The 19,064-nt window shown below is 43.4% G+C and overlaps 1 protein-coding gene across 2 annotated transcripts in view; it reads left to right on the top strand.

Moving 5' to 3' along the window:
- Nucleotides 1–19,064, top strand: part of GRHL2 (grainyhead like transcription factor 2) — a 107,490-nt gene that overhangs the window by 71,590 nt on the left and 16,836 nt on the right. For both annotated transcript variants that reach the window (XM_044294420.1, XM_044294422.1), the window contains exons 9-13: nucleotides 9,757–9,915; nucleotides 10,620–10,710; nucleotides 13,129–13,268; nucleotides 16,756–16,787; nucleotides 18,298–18,389. In XM_044294420.1, the coding sequence (XP_044150355.1) occupies nucleotides 9,757–9,915; nucleotides 10,620–10,710; nucleotides 13,129–13,268; nucleotides 16,756–16,787; nucleotides 18,298–18,389 (514 nt within the window). The remainder of the gene's footprint in view (nucleotides 1–9,756; nucleotides 9,916–10,619; nucleotides 10,711–13,128; nucleotides 13,269–16,755; nucleotides 16,788–18,297; nucleotides 18,390–19,064) is intronic.

The raw sequence follows: 19,064 nt of genomic DNA, 5'->3' as shown, positions 1-19,064 counted from the left end.
GGTACTGTTATTTTTTTAGTATAGCATTTGGGGGGCATTGGGGAGAACAGTGGGCAGGGGCGAATTGGCCATAGACCTTAGATGAAAATTTCCCGGTGGGCCGATGCCCAGGGGGTCGCCTGAGCCCTCCTAACGGCCGGCTAGTGGAAGTTTTGGGGGATGTATTTTATGATGGACTGTGGTGTTTGGCTCTGTTGGGGTGGTATAATGTGCCACAATATGGTATTGCTGGCCCTGGCTTCCATCAATTTGGACCAAACTACAAAACGGGGCCACTTTTAGTATTTTTTTTCCAGGCCCACTTTAGGTTCCCAGTCCGCCCCTGACAGTGGGTGCAGTATTGGGGGTAGCAGCAGGATGACACGATTTGGGCACCAGGAAGGAGAGGATGATGAGGCACCTAAGATGTGCGTGTGACAAATCTGCAGAGACAAGGAACACATGCAATTATACAAGAACACAAGGACTTACATGGAAAGTAAGAAAATCTTTACGCCAGTGCTGGTGTTTTATTGATTATGAAGGGTTAAAGTGCAGCCTGTCTGGGAAATATAACTAAATGACTAACAGGAATATGGAGTTTATGTGCGGAGATGGTATCTGCTCCCTTCTGCATTGTATGCATTCCTTCCACTGGGAACATATAGGAAAATTTTGCATTTCAAAGAAGATCTATTCAGAAAACAGGATGCCTCGACTTATCATTTGCATTTTCAGTTTACATGACTGTCATGGTATAATATATTACGCCTGCCTAATATTCAGATGAGTTTTTGTTAAGGAATAAATAGCCTAAGGACTGATATGTGATATCTGAGCCCCTTCACATGTGCCCCCCACCGTCCACCCTGTGCAGCAGAGGAGACCTATCAATAGGGCGTCTTCCGTCTTCTACTTACAGGGCCATTACCATTACAGCAAATAAAATGTATTCCTTGTAAAATGAAAACGTACACAACTTTCCAAAATGCTTCCTGCATCCATTGCTTATGGCTTTAACCCCTTAAGGACCGAGGACGTACCGGTACGCCCTATTTCCCGAGTCCTTAAGGACCGAGGACGTACCGGTACGTCCTGACTTAAAATCTGAATTCCGGCGCCGCGGGGGTTAATCGAAACGGGATTTCGGCTGAAATCATTCAGCCGGCATCCCGTAACAACGCCGGCTGAACCCCCCCGTATCGGCGATCGCAGAAAACCGCAGGTCAATTCAGACCTGCGGTTTTCTGCGTTTCCGGTCCATTCGGGTGTCCTGTGACCCGATGAACCGGAAAAAGACTGCGATCGGTGGCGTAATTTTACACCACCAATCGCAGTCCGAGGATTTGAGGAGGCGGTGCTGGCCCTGGTGCTGAACGCTGCTGTCCAGGGTGCTGATTGGTGCAGGGGAGAGAGGCGCGAGATTCAAATTTCCTGCGCTCCTCTCTCCCCTCCTCTTCCTGTCCAGCACCCTGACCGTGCAGCATCGTCCAGCACCAGCTCCTGTGTCCCCCTAAATCGGCATCCATCACCCTCCTGCACCCATCGCCACCCAGGTAGGTTAGGGTCAGTGAGGGAGAGGCACCTTTAGGCAGGGATAGAAGGGAAAAGTTAGGGAAAAAAAAAAAAAAAAAGCACATTTATTCCAAACTTTTTTGTTTCAACTTTCAGACCCCAGACCCCCCCCTGCCACTTGCCCCCCCGCATCCCCCCCACCACCAGGGCCGAGGAGGCATATGCCCAGATTGCCTCCGACTCTGAGAGCCCCAGTGAGGATGAGGATGACCCCACGTTCCTTTTGTCATCCGCATCCTCCTCATCATCATCGGATGACTATGAGCCACCAAGGCAGCGGAGACGCCGCCAGGCGGAGCCAGGGGCCACACATGCTAGGGATCCTGTGGCCCACCCTAGTACGAGCCGCCCTGGGGTTCGTACTGGTTTCCCGGCCCACCAAATAAGTTCACCGGAGCCCCCTGCCGATGAACTTAGCTGGTGTCCCCCAGTGGACTTTGAGCCTGAGATTCCGGATTTCGCTGGCAATCCTGGAATCCAGATTCCCACAGTGGGGTTTACTGAAATAGACATTTTTAGTTTTTTTTTCAGTAACCCACTGGTGAATTTGATGGTGGAGCAGACGAATCTGTACGCCCAACAGTTCGTCGCTCAAAACCCAGGCTCAGTTTTGGCTAGACCCGGTGGCTGGACGCCGGTTAGTGCAGCCGAGATGAGGACATTTTGGGGCCTCGTGCTGCATATGGGTCTAGTCCAAAAACCCAGTGTCAGGCAATACTGGAGTGGGGACGTCCTGTACCAGACCCCACTGTACAGTATGGTCATGACACGTCACCGGTTTGAGGCCATCCGGAAATGTTCCGATATTTAATTATCCGAAATTATTCCGATAATGCAGCATGTCCACCCCGAGGTGATCCTGCCTATGACCGGCTGTATAAGATACGGCCGGTCATCGATCACTTTGGGGCCACATTTCAGCAGGCCTACGTACCTGGAAGGGAGGTCGCGGTTGATGAGTCTCTCGTTGCGTTCAAGGGGAGACTCAGTTTCCGCCAATACATTCCCACAAAGCGGGCGAGGTATGGCGTGAAGCTATACAAAATTTGTGAGAGTACCTCAGGGTACACTTACAAATTTCGTGTGTACGAGGGGCGAGATTCCCGTATTCAACCCCCAGAATGTCCCCCCACTCTGGGTGTTAGCGGGAAACTCGTGTGGGACCTTATGTACCCACTGCTGGATAAGGGTTACCACTTGTACGTGGATAACTTTTATACCAGCATTCCCTTGTTCAGGTCCCTTGCCGCCAGATCCACGTTCGCTTGTGGGACCGTGCGGAAAAATCAACGCGGCCTCCCTGCCTACCCCCTCCAGGTACCTATCCCCAGGGGTGAGACCCGTGCACTTACCAGTGGAAACCTGTTGCTGGTCAGGTATAAGGACAAGAGGGATGTCCTTATGCTGTCCACAATCCACGGTAACAGCACCACCCCAGTCCCTGTGCGAGGTACCGCGGCAACGGTCCTCAAGCCCGATTGTATCATCGACTACAATCGGTATATGGGAGGAGTTGATCTCTCTGATCAAGTCCTCACGCCATATAACGCCATGCGCAAAACCCGGGCATGGTACAAAAAAGTTGCGGTCTACTTGGTGCAGGTTGCCATGTACAACTCTTTTGTACTATCCCGAAGCGCTGGCAGCACAGGGACATTCCTCCAATTCTATGAGGCAGTCCTCAAGGACCTGATCTTTTCGGACCGGGAAAGAGCAGGCCGGAGTACCTCGGGAACTGGAGGCGCCCGGATCGTCCCTGGCCAACACTTTCCAGGTGTGGTACCCCATACTGGAAAGAAGGGACGAACCCAAAAAAAGTGCAGAGTGTGTCACAAGAGGGGGATACGGAAGGACACCACCACTCAATGTGACACGTGCCCCGATCATCCGGGCCTCTGCATTATCGATTGCTTCAGGGAGTATCACACTTCCATGGAGTACTAAATTTTTATAATCCCCAACAGTCCACTAGAGAACATAAAACACTATGGCTCTCAGACTTTGGAGACACAGAAACAATTTTTCTTTCCCCAAAAAATATTAGTTTTAGTGCAGGCATCCTCAAACTGCGGCCCTCCAGATGTTGTAAAACCATAACTCCCAGCATGCCCAGACAACCTACAGCCATCATCAGGGCATGGTGGGAATTGTAGTTTTACAACATCTGGAGGGCCACAGTTTTAGGATGCCTGCTTAGTGTCTCCAAAGTCTGAGAGCCATACATATTGGGCATCGTCGCGTGCGTAAAAGTCGTCGCTATAAAAATAACTTTTTACCAAACACCTCGGATGAACGGTGTTAAAAATATAAAATAAAAACGGTGCCAAAACACCTATTTTTGGGCAAAATTTAAATTTAAATCCATTTTGCCGGTAATAAAGCAAGGGTTAACAGCCAAACAAAACTAAACATTTATTGCCCCAATTCTGTAGTTTGCAGAAACACCCCATATGTGGTCGTAAATGGCTATATAGCCGCACGGCAGGGCATAGAACGAAGGGAACTCCATACGGTTTCTGGAAGGCAGATTTTGATGGACAGTTTTTTTTTTTACACCATGTCCCATTAGAAGCCCCCCCTGATGTAGCCTAGACTAGAAACTCCAAAAAAGTGACCCCATCTAAGAAACTACACCCCTCAAGGTATTCAAAAGTTACTTTACAAACTATGTTAACCCTTTAGGTGTTCCACAAAACTAAATAGCGAATGTAGAAACAATTTTAGAATTTAATTTTTTTGTTACATTGCCTCAAAAAAGAGTAATATAGAGCAACCAAAAATCAAATTTACCCCAAAAATAGTCCCAAAACAACAACCACCTTATCCCGTAGTTTCCTAGATGGGGTCACTTTTATGGAGTTTCTACTCTAGGGGGGCATCAGGGGGCTTGAAAGGGTACATGGTGTAAATAAACCAGTCCAGCAAAATCTGCCTTCCAAAAACCATATGACGTTCCCCTTCTTCTATGTCCTGCCGTTTAGCCAAATAGTAGTTTACCACCACATATGGGGTGTTTCTGCAAACTACAGAATCAGGGAAACCCATTTTGAGTGTTGTTTGGCAGTTAACCCTTGTTTTACTCCTGGAAAAAATTGATTATATTGGAAAATTTTCCAAAAAATAGAAATTTCAAAATTGTTTCTCCATCTGCCATTAACTCTTGTGGAAGACCTAAAGGGTTAATAAAGTTTGAAAAAACAGTTTTGAATACCTTGAGGGGTGTAGTTTCTAGAATGGGGTCATTTTTGGGAGGTTTCTATTATCTAAGCCTCACAATATGACTTCAAACCTGAACTGGTCCATAAAAAGTGGGATTTTGAAGATTTCTCAAAAATTTAAAAATTTGCTTCTAAACTTCTAAGCCTTGTAACATCCCCAAAAAATAAAATATCATTCCCAAAATGCTACAAACATGAAGTAGACATATGGGGAATGTAAAGTCATCACAATTTTTGGGGGTATTACTATGTATTACAGAAGTAGAGAAACTGAAACTTTGAAATTTGCAAATTTTTCAAAATTTCTGGTAAAAAATGTATTTTTTTATGCAAAAAAATTAACTTTTTTGACCCAATTTTAGCAGTGTCATGAAGTACAATATGTGACGAAAAAACAATCTCAGAACGGCCTGGGTAAGTCGAAGCGTTTTAAAGTTATGAGCACTTAAAGTGACACTGGTCAGATTTGCAAAAAATGGCCTGGTCCTTAAGGTGAAAATGAGCCTGGTCCTTAAGGGGTTAAAGATCTGTGCTTACAGTCAATGAATGACAACCCTCATTGGTGATTTGTAGATAGCTTCTGACAGCACACCAGACTTGTTTTTACATTCTTGTTATCAGTCAGCCGTAAATGGGTGCAGACATTTCTTTGCTTTTAAAGTGCATATTTATTTATTTATTTTATTCAAAAAAAAGGTGCAAATATAGCATAGCAACGTTTTGGGCCCTTTGATGAGTGGCCCTTTTTCAAGCGGTTGTGGAGCACCTTTGTCCTGGAAACCGCCTGCCACATAGCTGGTTCTCATCCAGCATCGCAAGTGCCCAGTATACCAAGTCAGCCTAGTTAGGCTGAGACCAGGCGGTGCAATTAGCCACACATGGCCAATGTACGCTCAGTTTTGTGGCAAAATTATTCAGCTATTGGCTGCCGCGGTAGACTACCGGCTCACCGCATGCAGCCAGCCGAAATGTCTGGTCCCACCTTTCTACAAGAATACCTAGAAATCCTAGATCTGCCTATCTAGGCAGATCTAAGAGAAGCTGGCTGACAAGTCTGGGAGCTGTAATGAAGCCGTATAGGTTTTTGCCCCCATGAGAAAGGGCTGAATTGGTCAAATATGTCACAAGTCAAATCTGACGACAAACTTGTATTCCAAGTTTCTGCATGCACTGGAGCCTCTCCACACAGGTTTTTGGCTGCACTATAGAAAAATACACAGCGGAAAGAAGTAGCATGTTACAGAAGTGCAGTGACTGGGTCTAGGGTGGCCACCAACACTATGCTGTGTCAAGGTGTCACCCTGTGTTTCTGCTCTCTAGAGGGATGGTAAGACGTGGTGCACCCCATTGGGAAATAAGTCTCCAGAGAGTCAGGGTCTGCAGTAAACCAGTGAGCTTCTTTACTGGAGGAACTCAAATGCAAAACAATACAAGATAGGAACGGAGCTGTCTCCTCTCCTCCCTGGCAGAAGAAGGTCCCATGCTGAGGAAAGGCCTGAGCTAGCTGTTCCTCTCTCTTTTAGAAGGCCGGTATCCTGGCCAGATGTATGGTGTCCCAGGGTCTGAGGCACAGTATCCCTGTCTCAGCTTTGTCTTCTGGTCACTCATGCAGTCTGGCAGAGTCTCTCCTACTAAACACTGGTCCCTATCTCCTTTTATACTCTTTTAAGCAGAGCTTAGGGTACTTTCACACTAGCGTTATTCTTTTGTCACAGGGGTTCAATACCGGAAAAAAAACACTTCAGTTTTATCCTAATGCATTCTGAATGGAAAGCAATCTATTCAGTATGCATCAGGATGTCTTCCGTTCAGTCCCTCTTACGGTATTTGGACGGGGAAAATACAGCATCATGCTGCAGTATTTTCTCCGGCCAAAATTCCGGAACACTTGCCGGCATTCATTTCCATTGAAATGTATTATTGCCGGATCCGGTACCAAGTGTTCTGGATAACCGGATCCGGTTTCTCCGGTCTGTGCCTGCACAGACCTTTAAAAATGTGAAAAAAATAAATACTGGATTAGTTTTTCTGGATGACACCGGAGAGATGGATTCGGAATTTCCATGCATTTTTCAGACTAATCCGCATCGGGATCTGTCTACAAAGGATATCCGTTTGCATACGGATTTCCGGATCCGGCAGGCAGTTCCGGCAACGGAACTGCCTGCCGGACCTTCACAATGCAAGTGTGAAAGTACCCTTAACTAGACAGTCAAAAGGTCACTCTGTGAAATTTTTTTCCTCCAAAACTTACCACTGCATATTCTCTTATAGTAACTGTGGAATATTACTAGATTCTCAGTGCATAAAGTCCCAAAGTCTCTCAGTATTAGCTGACTGTGCATTTAAATGGTTTTCTGAGATTTTTCAACTGATTGGCAGGGGTCTCAGCTGTCTAACGCCACCAATCAGCTGTTTGAGAAGGCACTATTGCTCGCAGTGGCCTTCTCACAGCAAAGGGTGTTGTACCCCCACTGATCAAATACCGATGGCCTTATCCAGAGGATAGGCCATCAGTTAAAAAAATCTAAGAAAACCCCTTTAACGCTTTTCACGGTGCAGTATAGTATCATAGTGCAAGTTAACCCTTTGAAGTACAATAAAGTATAAAGTAATGTAAAGAAACTGGAGATACTGTGTAACATAATATTTTTTTTAAATGTTACCTATATATACAGTCAGTGTGGATTTGCTCCAGCAGTGGCAGATCTCAGGTTTTGTGCTGGTCACTAGGGTGTGGTATAGGGTAAAAGTTTCAATAAATGAATGCAAACACTGCCTAGAGTTATTAGCTTTGCTGTAAAACTAAAATCTTATGGCCTCTGAGTGACTTTTTATAGACCTGGTGTTAGTATTGTCCCTATAAAAGTGCACTCAAGCCATAGGTGCTAAAGGGCGCTGCCGCCTTCTTTATTCTGGTAGGATCCAGATGCCCAATACTTATACAGTATGTAGCCCTCTTCATGGTTTTGTGTTTGGACACATCATCCACAGTCTATGGTATAGTCCAGTGCCCCCTGCTGGGCAACCAGAGAGAGAGAGAAACAATAAATTTAAAATGTCCTTGAGGTGTTTTATTACATCATATTAAAGGACAACTCCATAGGAAGCAAATTCTATTAATTGTGTTTTGCTTATTGCTGTTATTTTTTTCTCTTTACTTTCAATGTGGAAAACAAATGATTAAATTTACCGGAAGTCACTAGCAAGCATGATATAGGCCCATACTGTACCTTTATTTAGTCCATCCCATTGGGTGCCATATTACATAGTAGCAATGCTTCTGCTGGAGAATATGGGGACGTACCTCTCCATAATAATGAACCACTGGGACTCCTTGCACGGCTGTACACTGTGCCATGCACAAGAAGCATTGGTTGTATTCTAGTTATGGCTTGTGTACCTCCAAACAGATAATGGTCTTCCTGTTGGAACTGAAATTGACTCCAAAAAAGTGTTAGAACTGGTGAAATAAAATTATAAACCCCACTGAGAGTAGAAAAGACACGTGGGTAAGGCTACTTTCACACTAGCGTTCGCTGGTCCGCTCGTGAGCTCCGTTTGAAGGAGCTCACGAGCGGACCCGAACGCAGCCGTCCAGCCCTGATGCAGTCTGAATGGAGCGGATCCGCTCAGACTGCATCAGTCTGGCGGCGTTCAGCCTCCGCTCCGCTCGCCTCCGCACGGACAGGCGGACAGCTGAACGCTGCTTGCAGCGTTCGGGTGTCCGCCTGGCCGTGCGGAGGCGTGCGGATCCGTCCAGACTTACAATGTAAGTCAATGGGGACGGATCCGTTTGAAGATGCCACAATGTGGCTCAATCTTCAAGCGGATCCGTCCCCCATTGACTTTACATTGAAAGTCTGGACGGATCCGTCCGAGGCTATTTTCACACTTAGCTTTTTTTTTGCCATTTTAATGCAGACGGATCCGTTCTGAACGGAGCCTCCGTCTGCATTATTATGAGCGGATCCGTTCAGAACGGATCCGCCCGAACGCTAGTGTGAAAGTAGCCTAATATGTCACAAACCCACCAGTCCACATGCAGTGGTCTATCCACATGCAGCAGATTTGTTGCAGAATTTTCAGCAAGTGTCCCATTCATCTGAACAGGGTTTGTAGAAATCCACGCACTTGCTGCAGAAATTAACAGCCAAATCCAATGGGGTCAATCAACCGTCACGTATGACCGTGGCCCGATGTGTATCTCTTTCATGATCAAAACCCTGGGAGGTAAAAAGTATGTTGCAACAATGTAATAATATAAGATTGTATGAAATCTGCCTTAAAGGGGATGTCTCGCTTCAGCAAATGGCATTTATCATGTCGAGAAAGTTAGTTTAATACCAGGCTCTTACTAATGTATTGTGATTGTCCATATTGCCTCCTTTGCTGGCTGGATTCATTTTTCCATCACATTATACACTGCTCGTTTCCAGGGGTGTCGGCCACCAATGCAGCAGAGATGTGAGGTGTCCGGGACGGGGGGTGCTGCGCATGGGTGCCTATGTGCAGCCACCAGAGAGGCCGGCGCCTTTTCCTATAGTGTGCAAGCACGACCACTACTACTGGATCACAGGGTGGTCGTAACCTTTGGAAACCAGCAGTGTATAATGTGATGGAAAATTTAATCCAGCAAGCATAGGAGGCAATATGGACAATTGCAATACATTTAGTAAGTGCCTGGTATGTACTTTATCTACATGATAAATGCCATTTATTGAAGTGAGACAACCCCTTTAAAGGATTAATGCTTCTAATATGGCATCTTTCTATATCATATACAGTGTATATATGTGTGTGTGTGTGTATATGTATGTGTATATATATATATATATATATATATATATACACACACACACACATATATACACACACAGTACGCACTATATCAAGGTTTGCATTGAACCCGGATGTATTATTTACATTGTTGACTTTCCGGCCATTTGCTCCTATTGTTCATCTTCTTCTGTTCTTCCTGTAGATTTTCATCACGGTGAATTGCCTGAGCACTGATTTCTCCTCTCAGAAAGGGGTAAAAGGACTTCCGCTCATGATTCAGATTGACACATATAGCTATAATAACCGCAGCAACAGGCCCATCCACCGGGCCTACTGCCAGATCAAGGTCTTCTGTGATAAGGTAACCTGACAATGGAAGTCTCCTGACAACCCATAATTCATTGTTCTCCTGAATGAGAGGGTAATGGTGTCTGACTGCTGCAAGGAGCATGGGTGACGATTCTTCATGCACATCTGTCCTTCTGTTACTGGTCCCTTTCTCAAATGACATCATCATCTGTCCCGGGAGCGATGGAAGCATCTCATACACGTTACATAGAAGTTGGATGATGGTGGAACAGCAGTTGAAGAAACAAACATCTGATGAATGTTCCTTTTGCAGACTCGGCCATACATATTTTAGTCCATATCGGCCGTTACAGTTGTTCAAACTGCTCATACATAATCAATGAAACCAGGCGATGAATGAATGATCTTTCATGGACCGCAGTTAGGGCCATGTGAATTCAACATTGAATGTGCTATCTGGTTTAGAAATCCCACTTTTAAACACCCTTTTATAGTATACTGAGTTAATAGGGGGTCCCCCATTTAGGACCTTCATCTATGAGAGCAGCTACACAGCGCTTCTCTCTCTCTCTTTCTCTCTTTCTCTCTCGAGCACTTGGCAATTGTGTAATGCATCATTTCTCCCCTATGGAGGCGCTGCAGATGAAGACTTGCTGCCGATTCCCTGTAGATTATAGTTGATTGCTGTTTTCTTTTCGAACACATTTTCTTTTTTGAATGTTTTTATTACTGTTATCCCTTTCTATTATACTTTAGGGAGCAGAGAGAAAAATTCGCGATGAAGAGCGGAAGCAAAACCGGAAAAAAGGAAAAAGCCAGCCTGCACAAAACCAGTGCACAAATAATTGTGAGTTGCCACACTGGAAAAAAAAACAATAATTAGGTTTTGTTGGAAATTGGCCGCAGCAACTTCTACTTGAGAAGATTCCTTTGTTTATTCAGAGACAAGAGCAGCAAGACAGCGTTAAATGAAATATAAATGATAGATAGATAGATGGAAGTGAGGAGCAGCAGTGGAAGAAGGCAGGGCTTGGTTAAAACCCCCAGACACTGTTTCTTATACCCCAGGGAACAAAAGAATAATTAATATTATAATTCAGGTTTTCCATAGTATGTCGCATTCCATAGCCCTCAATGTGTTTCACACAGATTACATCATTATTATACATAAGTTACATCTACAACAACTTCTAATTGGATAAAAGTTCCTTATCACGAACACTTCATGGGGACATGATTAATGGACGGTCCAAGGAATAAACTACCTCCAATTTTAGTACCGATCTCCATTTTTCTTTCCAAAGAGCCATATGGACCATAAAACCAAAATGGGCCTCTTCCCCCTACCCCAACACCAAGGATCGAACATGATCATAAACCTACTAATGGCCTTCTTCAGTTTCAATAGACAAGTACATTTATCCTGGCCAAGACCTCCCTCACTAATGCCAATATTATCATCTAAAGAAAGCTATTTTTTCATCATTGCATGTTACTCATTTTTGGCTAAAAAAATAATTTTTTCGATTGGCCTTTATTAAAAAATATTGAGCTGTTCTGTTACAAAGGGTTAACTGTTTTTCTGGCTGTGTGACAGGTACTTTCACTTTGTGCCTCTGAGATATGGAGTCCATTGGCTCCTGGTCTGACGGTAAAGACAGAAAATTCAAAGGGTGCTTCAAGAGCATCTCGGCTCTGTACAGAAAAAAAGGAAGCCATATTTTTTTTTTAATAAAGGCCAATAAAAAAAAAAAAATTCTCATAATGAGTATGATGCAATAGTAAAAGAAAATTGCCCCTAAAGGTGTACTTGGCCTTTAAGGACCTCTATTTTATTAACCAAAGTAAATCAGGATTATTCACTAACCATTAACTCTTTACTAAACTCCTTTCTGAGGTGAGAACACAAGATGTCTGCCTAAAACAACATGGCTGACCATCAGATCTAATCCTGATTCTGAAACTAGTTTCTCTGGAGTCCTCTTAAAATAACCCTCCATGAAAAACAGGGCCTGAGGGGGCGTAGTCTGACTTCTACATTTCTTTCTTGAATTCATGCACCGCCACCTCAGGACCCGCACCAGAAATAATACAGTTTTTCCTGGAGTGCTCCTTGAAGAGTAACTAATATAATATACTAATACATGAATAAAGTATACTAATATACACTAATATAATATACTAATACATGAATAAAGTATACTAATATAACTACTAAGGCCTCATGCACACGACCGTTGTGTGCATCCGTGGCCGTTGTGCCGTTTTCCGCTTTTTTTTCGCGGACCCATTGACTTTCAATGGGTCCGTGGAAAAATCAGAAAATGCACCGTTTGGCAGCCGCATCCGTGATCCGTTTTTCCTGGCCGTGAAAAAAATATGACCTGTCCTATTTTTTTCACGGCCAACGGTTCACGGACCCATTCAAGTCAATGGGTCCGTGAAAAAACACGGATGCACACAAGATTGTCATCTGCATCCGTGTCCGTGATCCGTGTCCGTGATCCGTGTCCTTTTTTTCCTATCATTTCAATGGCAAACTTGACTTAGATTTTTTTTTCATTTTTCATGTCCGTGGATCCTCCAAAAATCAAGGAAGACCCACGGACGAAAAAACGGTCACGGATCACGGACCTACAGACCACGTTTTTGCGGACCTTGTGTGCATGAGGCCTAATATAAATTCCCTCATACACCCGAACAAGTAAATATCTGCTGCAGAATTGTAACAGTCTGTCATCTCCTGTGTATTCTATGGGGTTCATTTATTAAGATGATCCTTTTTTACGCTGGCGTGGCTGCCGGAAGATGCGCCTAATTTATGAAGACGCCTCAACATAAATTAGGCGCATCTTTGGTAGTCTGTGCACCTGTTGGGAAATCTACGCCGGTGTAGTTTTTCGGCAGCATTTTCACTTTTTTCCTGGTGTAAAATTAGTAAATTTGCCGGTGCCAGAGTCCCGCTGCCACCACACCCTCAAGATTCCTTTTGTATCGAATGCAGCGTAAAAATGCCCATGCCACAAACCATGTAGTAAGGGCGTGAAAAAAGCTGCAAAAAGTGAATTGTGCAACAATTTTATGCCAAAAAGAGGTGTAAAGCAGTTTTTTGATGACCCCCTCTATCTTGAAGTCTGATCATCCAGAAAATCCAATAGTCTGACGCTGCACTGGTTCCTCTAATACTAGACTCGTGTTCTTCTATGTTTTTCGGGAAGACCATGTTCATCCTCCTGAATCTGTCACCTTGTGGATTTTTCTTTAGCTTCTGACTCTAAGTTATCAGCTTTGCCGCTGCAGAAGAAGAGCGATATCACCTTCTTCAAAAGAATGTCTGACCTGGACTCGCAGCCCGTCCTCTTCATCCCAGACGTTCACTTTGGAAACCTACAGAGGACTGGACAGGTATTTCATATGAGTGTTCCTTCAGTATCCAGGAGTAGTAATGTAACAAGGGCCCTACAGGCTCTGGCAGATCATTTCTTTTACCTAGGCGTACATGCACTTTATAAATTAGCTTGTTCTGATGATCTATATAATGGATGGCTACGACAAGGGTCACATCTGAAGCACCTGTTATGGACCTCCACTATAGTAAATAATGAAATGCGTATACATTGCAGGCAAGGAAGGATGGTTACGGGCACAGGGAGTAGAGTAGGAACAAGGAAATGATGATCTTTCCATTGACTGAACTTAATGATGGTGGAGTTTTAGGCCTCATTTTTTTTAACGGACGTTTTCTATCCGCGTTTTCCGTGGACAGCACACGTACCCATTGATTTTAATGCGTCTGTTCACACATCAGTGTCAATGAAAAAATCAGACATGCACTACTTTTGGTCCATGATGCGGACCAGACATGCCCATTGAAGTCAATGGATCTGTGAAACATCACTGACACAACACGGATGGTATCCATGTTCTGTCAGTGGCTTTTCACGGAACATTGGTAGGAGATGCTCTGAAAATTAAATTTTCAGCCGAGCAGTGTCCATGGCCTACGGAGGACACATGGAGGGCAAAAACACACTCGCAGAACACGGCTCCTTCATTGACATCTTCAAGGATGGAATATGGACAGATTTTTCTCACGGACGTCAAATGGACATGGAAATGTGAATGAGGCCTTACTATGGAGCTTAAGGCCTGATGCAGATGACCATATTTTTGGTCGGTGTCCGATCCATATTTTTTGCAGATTGCACATGGACCCATTCATTTCTATGGCTCCACAAAATAAAAAATAAAAAGTGTGGCCGGGCTGCAAATGATAAAACTTGTCCTATTCTTGTCTATTTTGCAGACAAGAATAGGCTTTTTTTTTTTTTTACAGTAGGAAAATTGCAGGATGCACACCGACCGCATCCGTATTTTGCAGACCTGTGATTTGCAGATACGGTCATGTGCAGGAGGCCTCAGGATTACTTCCCTTGTCCTCTTCAAGGGGTTTTCCTGTTATGTGTAGATCAAGCTGAATTACTATTTAAAAAAAAATTGGACAACTTTCTAAGACTACATTCACATAAGTGTTTTTGCCTGATCCGGCAGGGATCTGCAAAAACACTTCCGTTTTTGATAATACAACCGGGTGTATCCGTTATGAACGGATCCGGTTGTATTATCTTTACTATAGCAATGACTGATTCAGCATTAAAACCATTGTAAGTCATTGTAAAACACAATGCAAGTTAAAGGTGTCCGAGAAAACGGATTCGGCACCATTGGCTTACATTGTGTTTCATGCCGGATCCATCTTGATCAGTATCCCATTACGCACAAAAAATGCTGCTTGCAGCTGTTTTTTGTCCGGTATGGAAACGCAACCAAATTGAACAGAATGCATTCTGGTGCACTCCATTCTATTCAGTTAAGTTTTGTTCCCCTTCACAATGAAGCACCTTTCTCCGGTATTTAGATCCTCTGCCGGATCTCATACCAGGAAAGAAAAACTCAGATGTGAAAGTAGCCTAATACATGTTGTTTATATTTCAACATAATGTTTGCTGTCAGTGAATGAAAACCTTTATGTCTGCATTTGGAGGCTGTAAACGTGTACGCAACTAGTCCAGCTCTCTGCTGGGAAGTGGATACTAGAGATGAGCAAATTTGTAAAAAAATTTGATTCAGTCGGTTCGCTGATCTTTTCAAAAAGATTAGATCCAAATTTATTTGTGGCAAATTGTGTTAAAAAGCAGCTATTTCCTGGCTGCAGAGACCCTGTATAGTTGTGTAGAACACTGTGCCTTGCAGTAACACGCATAGGGAGTCTGCTGTGGTAGTGAAATAATACTGTGAGTCCGTATTACATGCAGATGACAGGTGTCGCTCTTGGAATCACTGCACACTTCACTTATTTGGGCAGTTACGGGGCTAAAACTGACCAAATAACTCAAGTATGAACTCAGCCTTACAGTAGATGTAAGCGTCAAGAAGAAGCGCACTCCTTTTACACCGTCGTCAGCTGATTCCACATAGATGTCTGCAGAACCTGTTCTATTAAACGCTTAGACAAGTAGAGCCCCCCCGACAGAGTGGAGAGGGTGTCAGCAGTAAGTTTGTGTTGACATCACTGATTACTTTGCCCTTCCTCTGATCCATCAAAACAATAACCCCCCAAAAAAACGGATCCTGTCTGTTGAGCATCCGCCTTCACTCGGTCAGCATTTAGTCAGTAATCCATCAGTATTGCTAAATAAAAAATAAAAAAACAGGAGTGGATCCAAAACAGAAATGGCATGTGAATAGAATATTTGCATGTCTTCTGTGTTTTGTACCCACTCCTGCTTTTGGCTACCAAATCACAAGCCAATTCTGATGGGACCATACAGGCCTTACAGCTGTTACACAGACAGGATCTGTTGGGCGTTTCATTTTTCCTTCCTTCTGACAGATCAGAAGAAGGGTCAAATAAATAATGTCAACCAGGCCAAAAAGGCCAAATAGTGGGCCAGTAATGAAGTGGGGAAGTGGGAAAAGCATGAGAAGTGGCCCAATGACATAGTGGTGAAGTGGCAGCAGCATGAGGAGACCACAGAGTGTCCCAATGACATAGTGTTGAGGTAACAGCAGCATGAGGAGACCACAGAGTAGTAATGTGGCAGAAGCATGAGGAGGCCACAGAGCATTGACATAGTTTTGATGTAGCAGCAGCATTAGGAGACCACAGAGTGGTGAGGTGTCAGCAGCATGAGGAGACCACAGAGTAGCCCAGCCTAGCGCCTGCTGACCTTTCTCCCTGCACTAAGCACAATGGAAAATGGCAGAATCCAAAATGGCTGTGGCTATTTATAGGGCTGTGACATCACAGGGCTGGCTAGCTGCGGATTGGCTGCATGCATGGCATTGTGGGTGATCCCTCATTCCCAAAGTTCTTTGCTCCATGTCCTAACGTGCAGCAGCCATTTTTGGAAAAAATGCGATTCTTTACCACAAAGCATGAGGAAATTCAAATTCGGTGCAAATCAAATTTTATCTGAAATTCACATCAAATTCCACTTCGTCAACTTCAATTCGTTCATCTCTAGTGGATACAATTGTATCAATCTGCACCATTCTGAGCATTTGCTACATTGTCTCAGTCATTGACTGATTGCAAACAATGATCTTGAACACCGTGAGGAATTGAAACACAAAAGATATTAGAAATGTGTAGAACAATCCATTTATTCACATAAAACCAGGAAAACTCTTTAATGGGAACCATTTTTTCTATCATTTATCTCAATAAAAGTCGTATTTTATTCTGTGTTCAGTGCTAATCCAGTTACAAGGACCTGGTGCTATCGATGACCATTACCCCCCCTATAAAGTGAATGAAGATGGATGATGGGAATGTAGGCCTTGTCCTGCTTTCAGTTTTATTTTAACCCTTTGTATTTCTCCCTTACAGGTTTTCTACAATACAGAAGATGAAATAGAAGGGTGAGGAATATTATAAATCTACTCTATAGAAAATGTCATTATAAGGGCTCATGCACACGACCGTTTTCATTTTGCGGTCCGCAAAACACGGATCCGCAAAAATAAATGACATTGTATTTATTTTATTTATTTTTTTTGCTGATCCATTGTAACAATGCCTATCCTTGTCTGCCGAACGGACAAGAATAAGACATTGTTCTATTTTTTATTTTTTTTGCGCAATGGACATGCGGACATATGCACGCTGAGTCATTCTCATTTATTTTTTCAAGCCCCATTGAAATGAACGGTTCCAAATACGGACCTGTAAAAAAAACTGAAAGAAAATGGAAGGAAAATACGTTGTGATATTTATACATTATAAATATCGGATATATCTGCTCCATGTGCTTTCCTTATCCTTATTTCTGTTTCACAAAAAGATGGAACATGTCCTATATTTGTCCTTAAAATGCGAAGCACTGACCCACAAAAGTCAATGGGTCTTAAAAAAATTCTGATATAACGCTGCGATTTACGGAGAGCAGAAATGGATATGGTGGTGTGCATGGGGCCTTAGTCTTCAACAACCAGTAATAACACAATAGAAAGATTTATAAAGAGAAATCACTAGAAGGGTTGTCGGGACAGGACTACCCCAATCCTTCTGAATGGTGTACAAATGACGGTGGTGGTTCAACTGCCGAGACCCTCATGAAGCGTCCAGCACTCTCTTCCCCGTGATGAAGTGGTTTCTGGTTGATTATAAAATGGTTCAGCCCCATGACCACAGCTATAGAACTGCCCTGTACAGCCTTCAAGTTATACAGGGACGTAATACGGCAGCCATAGCGGTCTATGGGGCTGGACTGTGCCACCATATGCATCTGATATCATGCCGAGGTGTAGGGAGCTTCTTCACATGGAGACTGCATGCCAAAAAATTCTGCTTGCTCCATCAGATGTTATGTAAAGGTATTTGTCCCAGATTTACTAAGACTTCATTGTCCTAGTCTTAGTCAAAAATCCATTGACGGAAAATGCATGCATTTTATTAAGGTTCGCAAAACTCTAAATTTGGCATCTCTTTGGTCTGTCTGTGCTCCACAAACTGACATCTACACCACTTATGCGTCAGTTATGATTTTTGACAACTTTCTGGCATAAATGATAATTGAAAATCTCAAAAAGTTGCAAACTTTAGCTGAAAAAAAATTGTGTGTGCCGAAATGCGCAACTTTTTTTTATGCCAAAAACTACCGCGCAGGGCACAATAAATTCCCTCCATTTCTTTTAGGAGAGAATACAGTATAGAGTGGCAGAGACACTACAGCTTTCCATTATGGTCGACTGCGCCTCTCAGTGACTATGAACATAAGTAAATGTTTTTGCATTTTCTATTGAACATACATAGGATTGTAAAACCTATTGAGAGTGTAGATCTTCAATAAGAGCTTGGTATGTGTTAGCCATGCACTGCCCCCTAGAGTTCATCTCGGGTATTACATATATCTGCTATGGTTCCCTGCAGAAGCAGTGTGCTGGTAAAGCGAATGCTCCGTCCTGTGGATGAAGACTTTGGCCCTCCTGCACCTAAGCAAATGAAAGAAGAAAGCAAAAAAGGTAATTACATTTTTCACTCTAATTTAGTATATTACAAAATCAAGCTTAAAACATATAGAATGTGTGATGAGAACATATAAAGTTTCTATCTTTTTGTTTACTGCCTTCTAATGCCCCTGGGGTCAATAAGCTCTCACAATGCCATAGGACAAAAAAATCTTTAACTATATATATATGTTATGGCTCCTTTAAATCTTAAAGGATGGCCTTCCTTTACCATGGATGGACTATCCTTGAGAAAAGCCATCAATATGTGATCTGTAGGGATCGGTTCACTTGAAAGGGGTGGGTTGCACAACCAGCCACAGCCACAAACATATTGCTGCAAATGTGTTCTGACCGCTGGGGCGTCTTTGGTGTGGGACCCCCATCAATCACATTTTAATAGCTTATTCTTAAGATAGGTCATCATCTTGAAATCCCAGAAAATCCCTTTTTTTATCATTTTTAATAGGTTGGCTAAAAGGGATTGAAAACCTTTAGGCTGTGTTCACACTGTTATAGTGAGACTCCATCGAGTTTCAAAAACGCACATCTAGCGCTATGATAGAAACCGAGCCAGAACCCCGATGAACCCCTCTTACGGCTGATCTGGCAAAATGGCATGACTTCTGTTATGAACATCAGTATTGATGCCAAAGTAAACATGGGTCACATTTCCCAAACATCAAGAAA

The sequence above is a fragment of the Bufo gargarizans genome, chromosome 5, assembly GCF_014858855.1.
Source record: "Bufo gargarizans isolate SCDJY-AF-19 chromosome 5, ASM1485885v1, whole genome shotgun sequence".
Classification (NCBI taxonomy): Eukaryota; Metazoa; Chordata; class Amphibia; order Anura; family Bufonidae; genus Bufo; species Bufo gargarizans.
The sequence above is the reverse complement of the archived record's forward strand: the minus strand, read 5'-3'. Positions and strand labels throughout refer to the sequence as shown.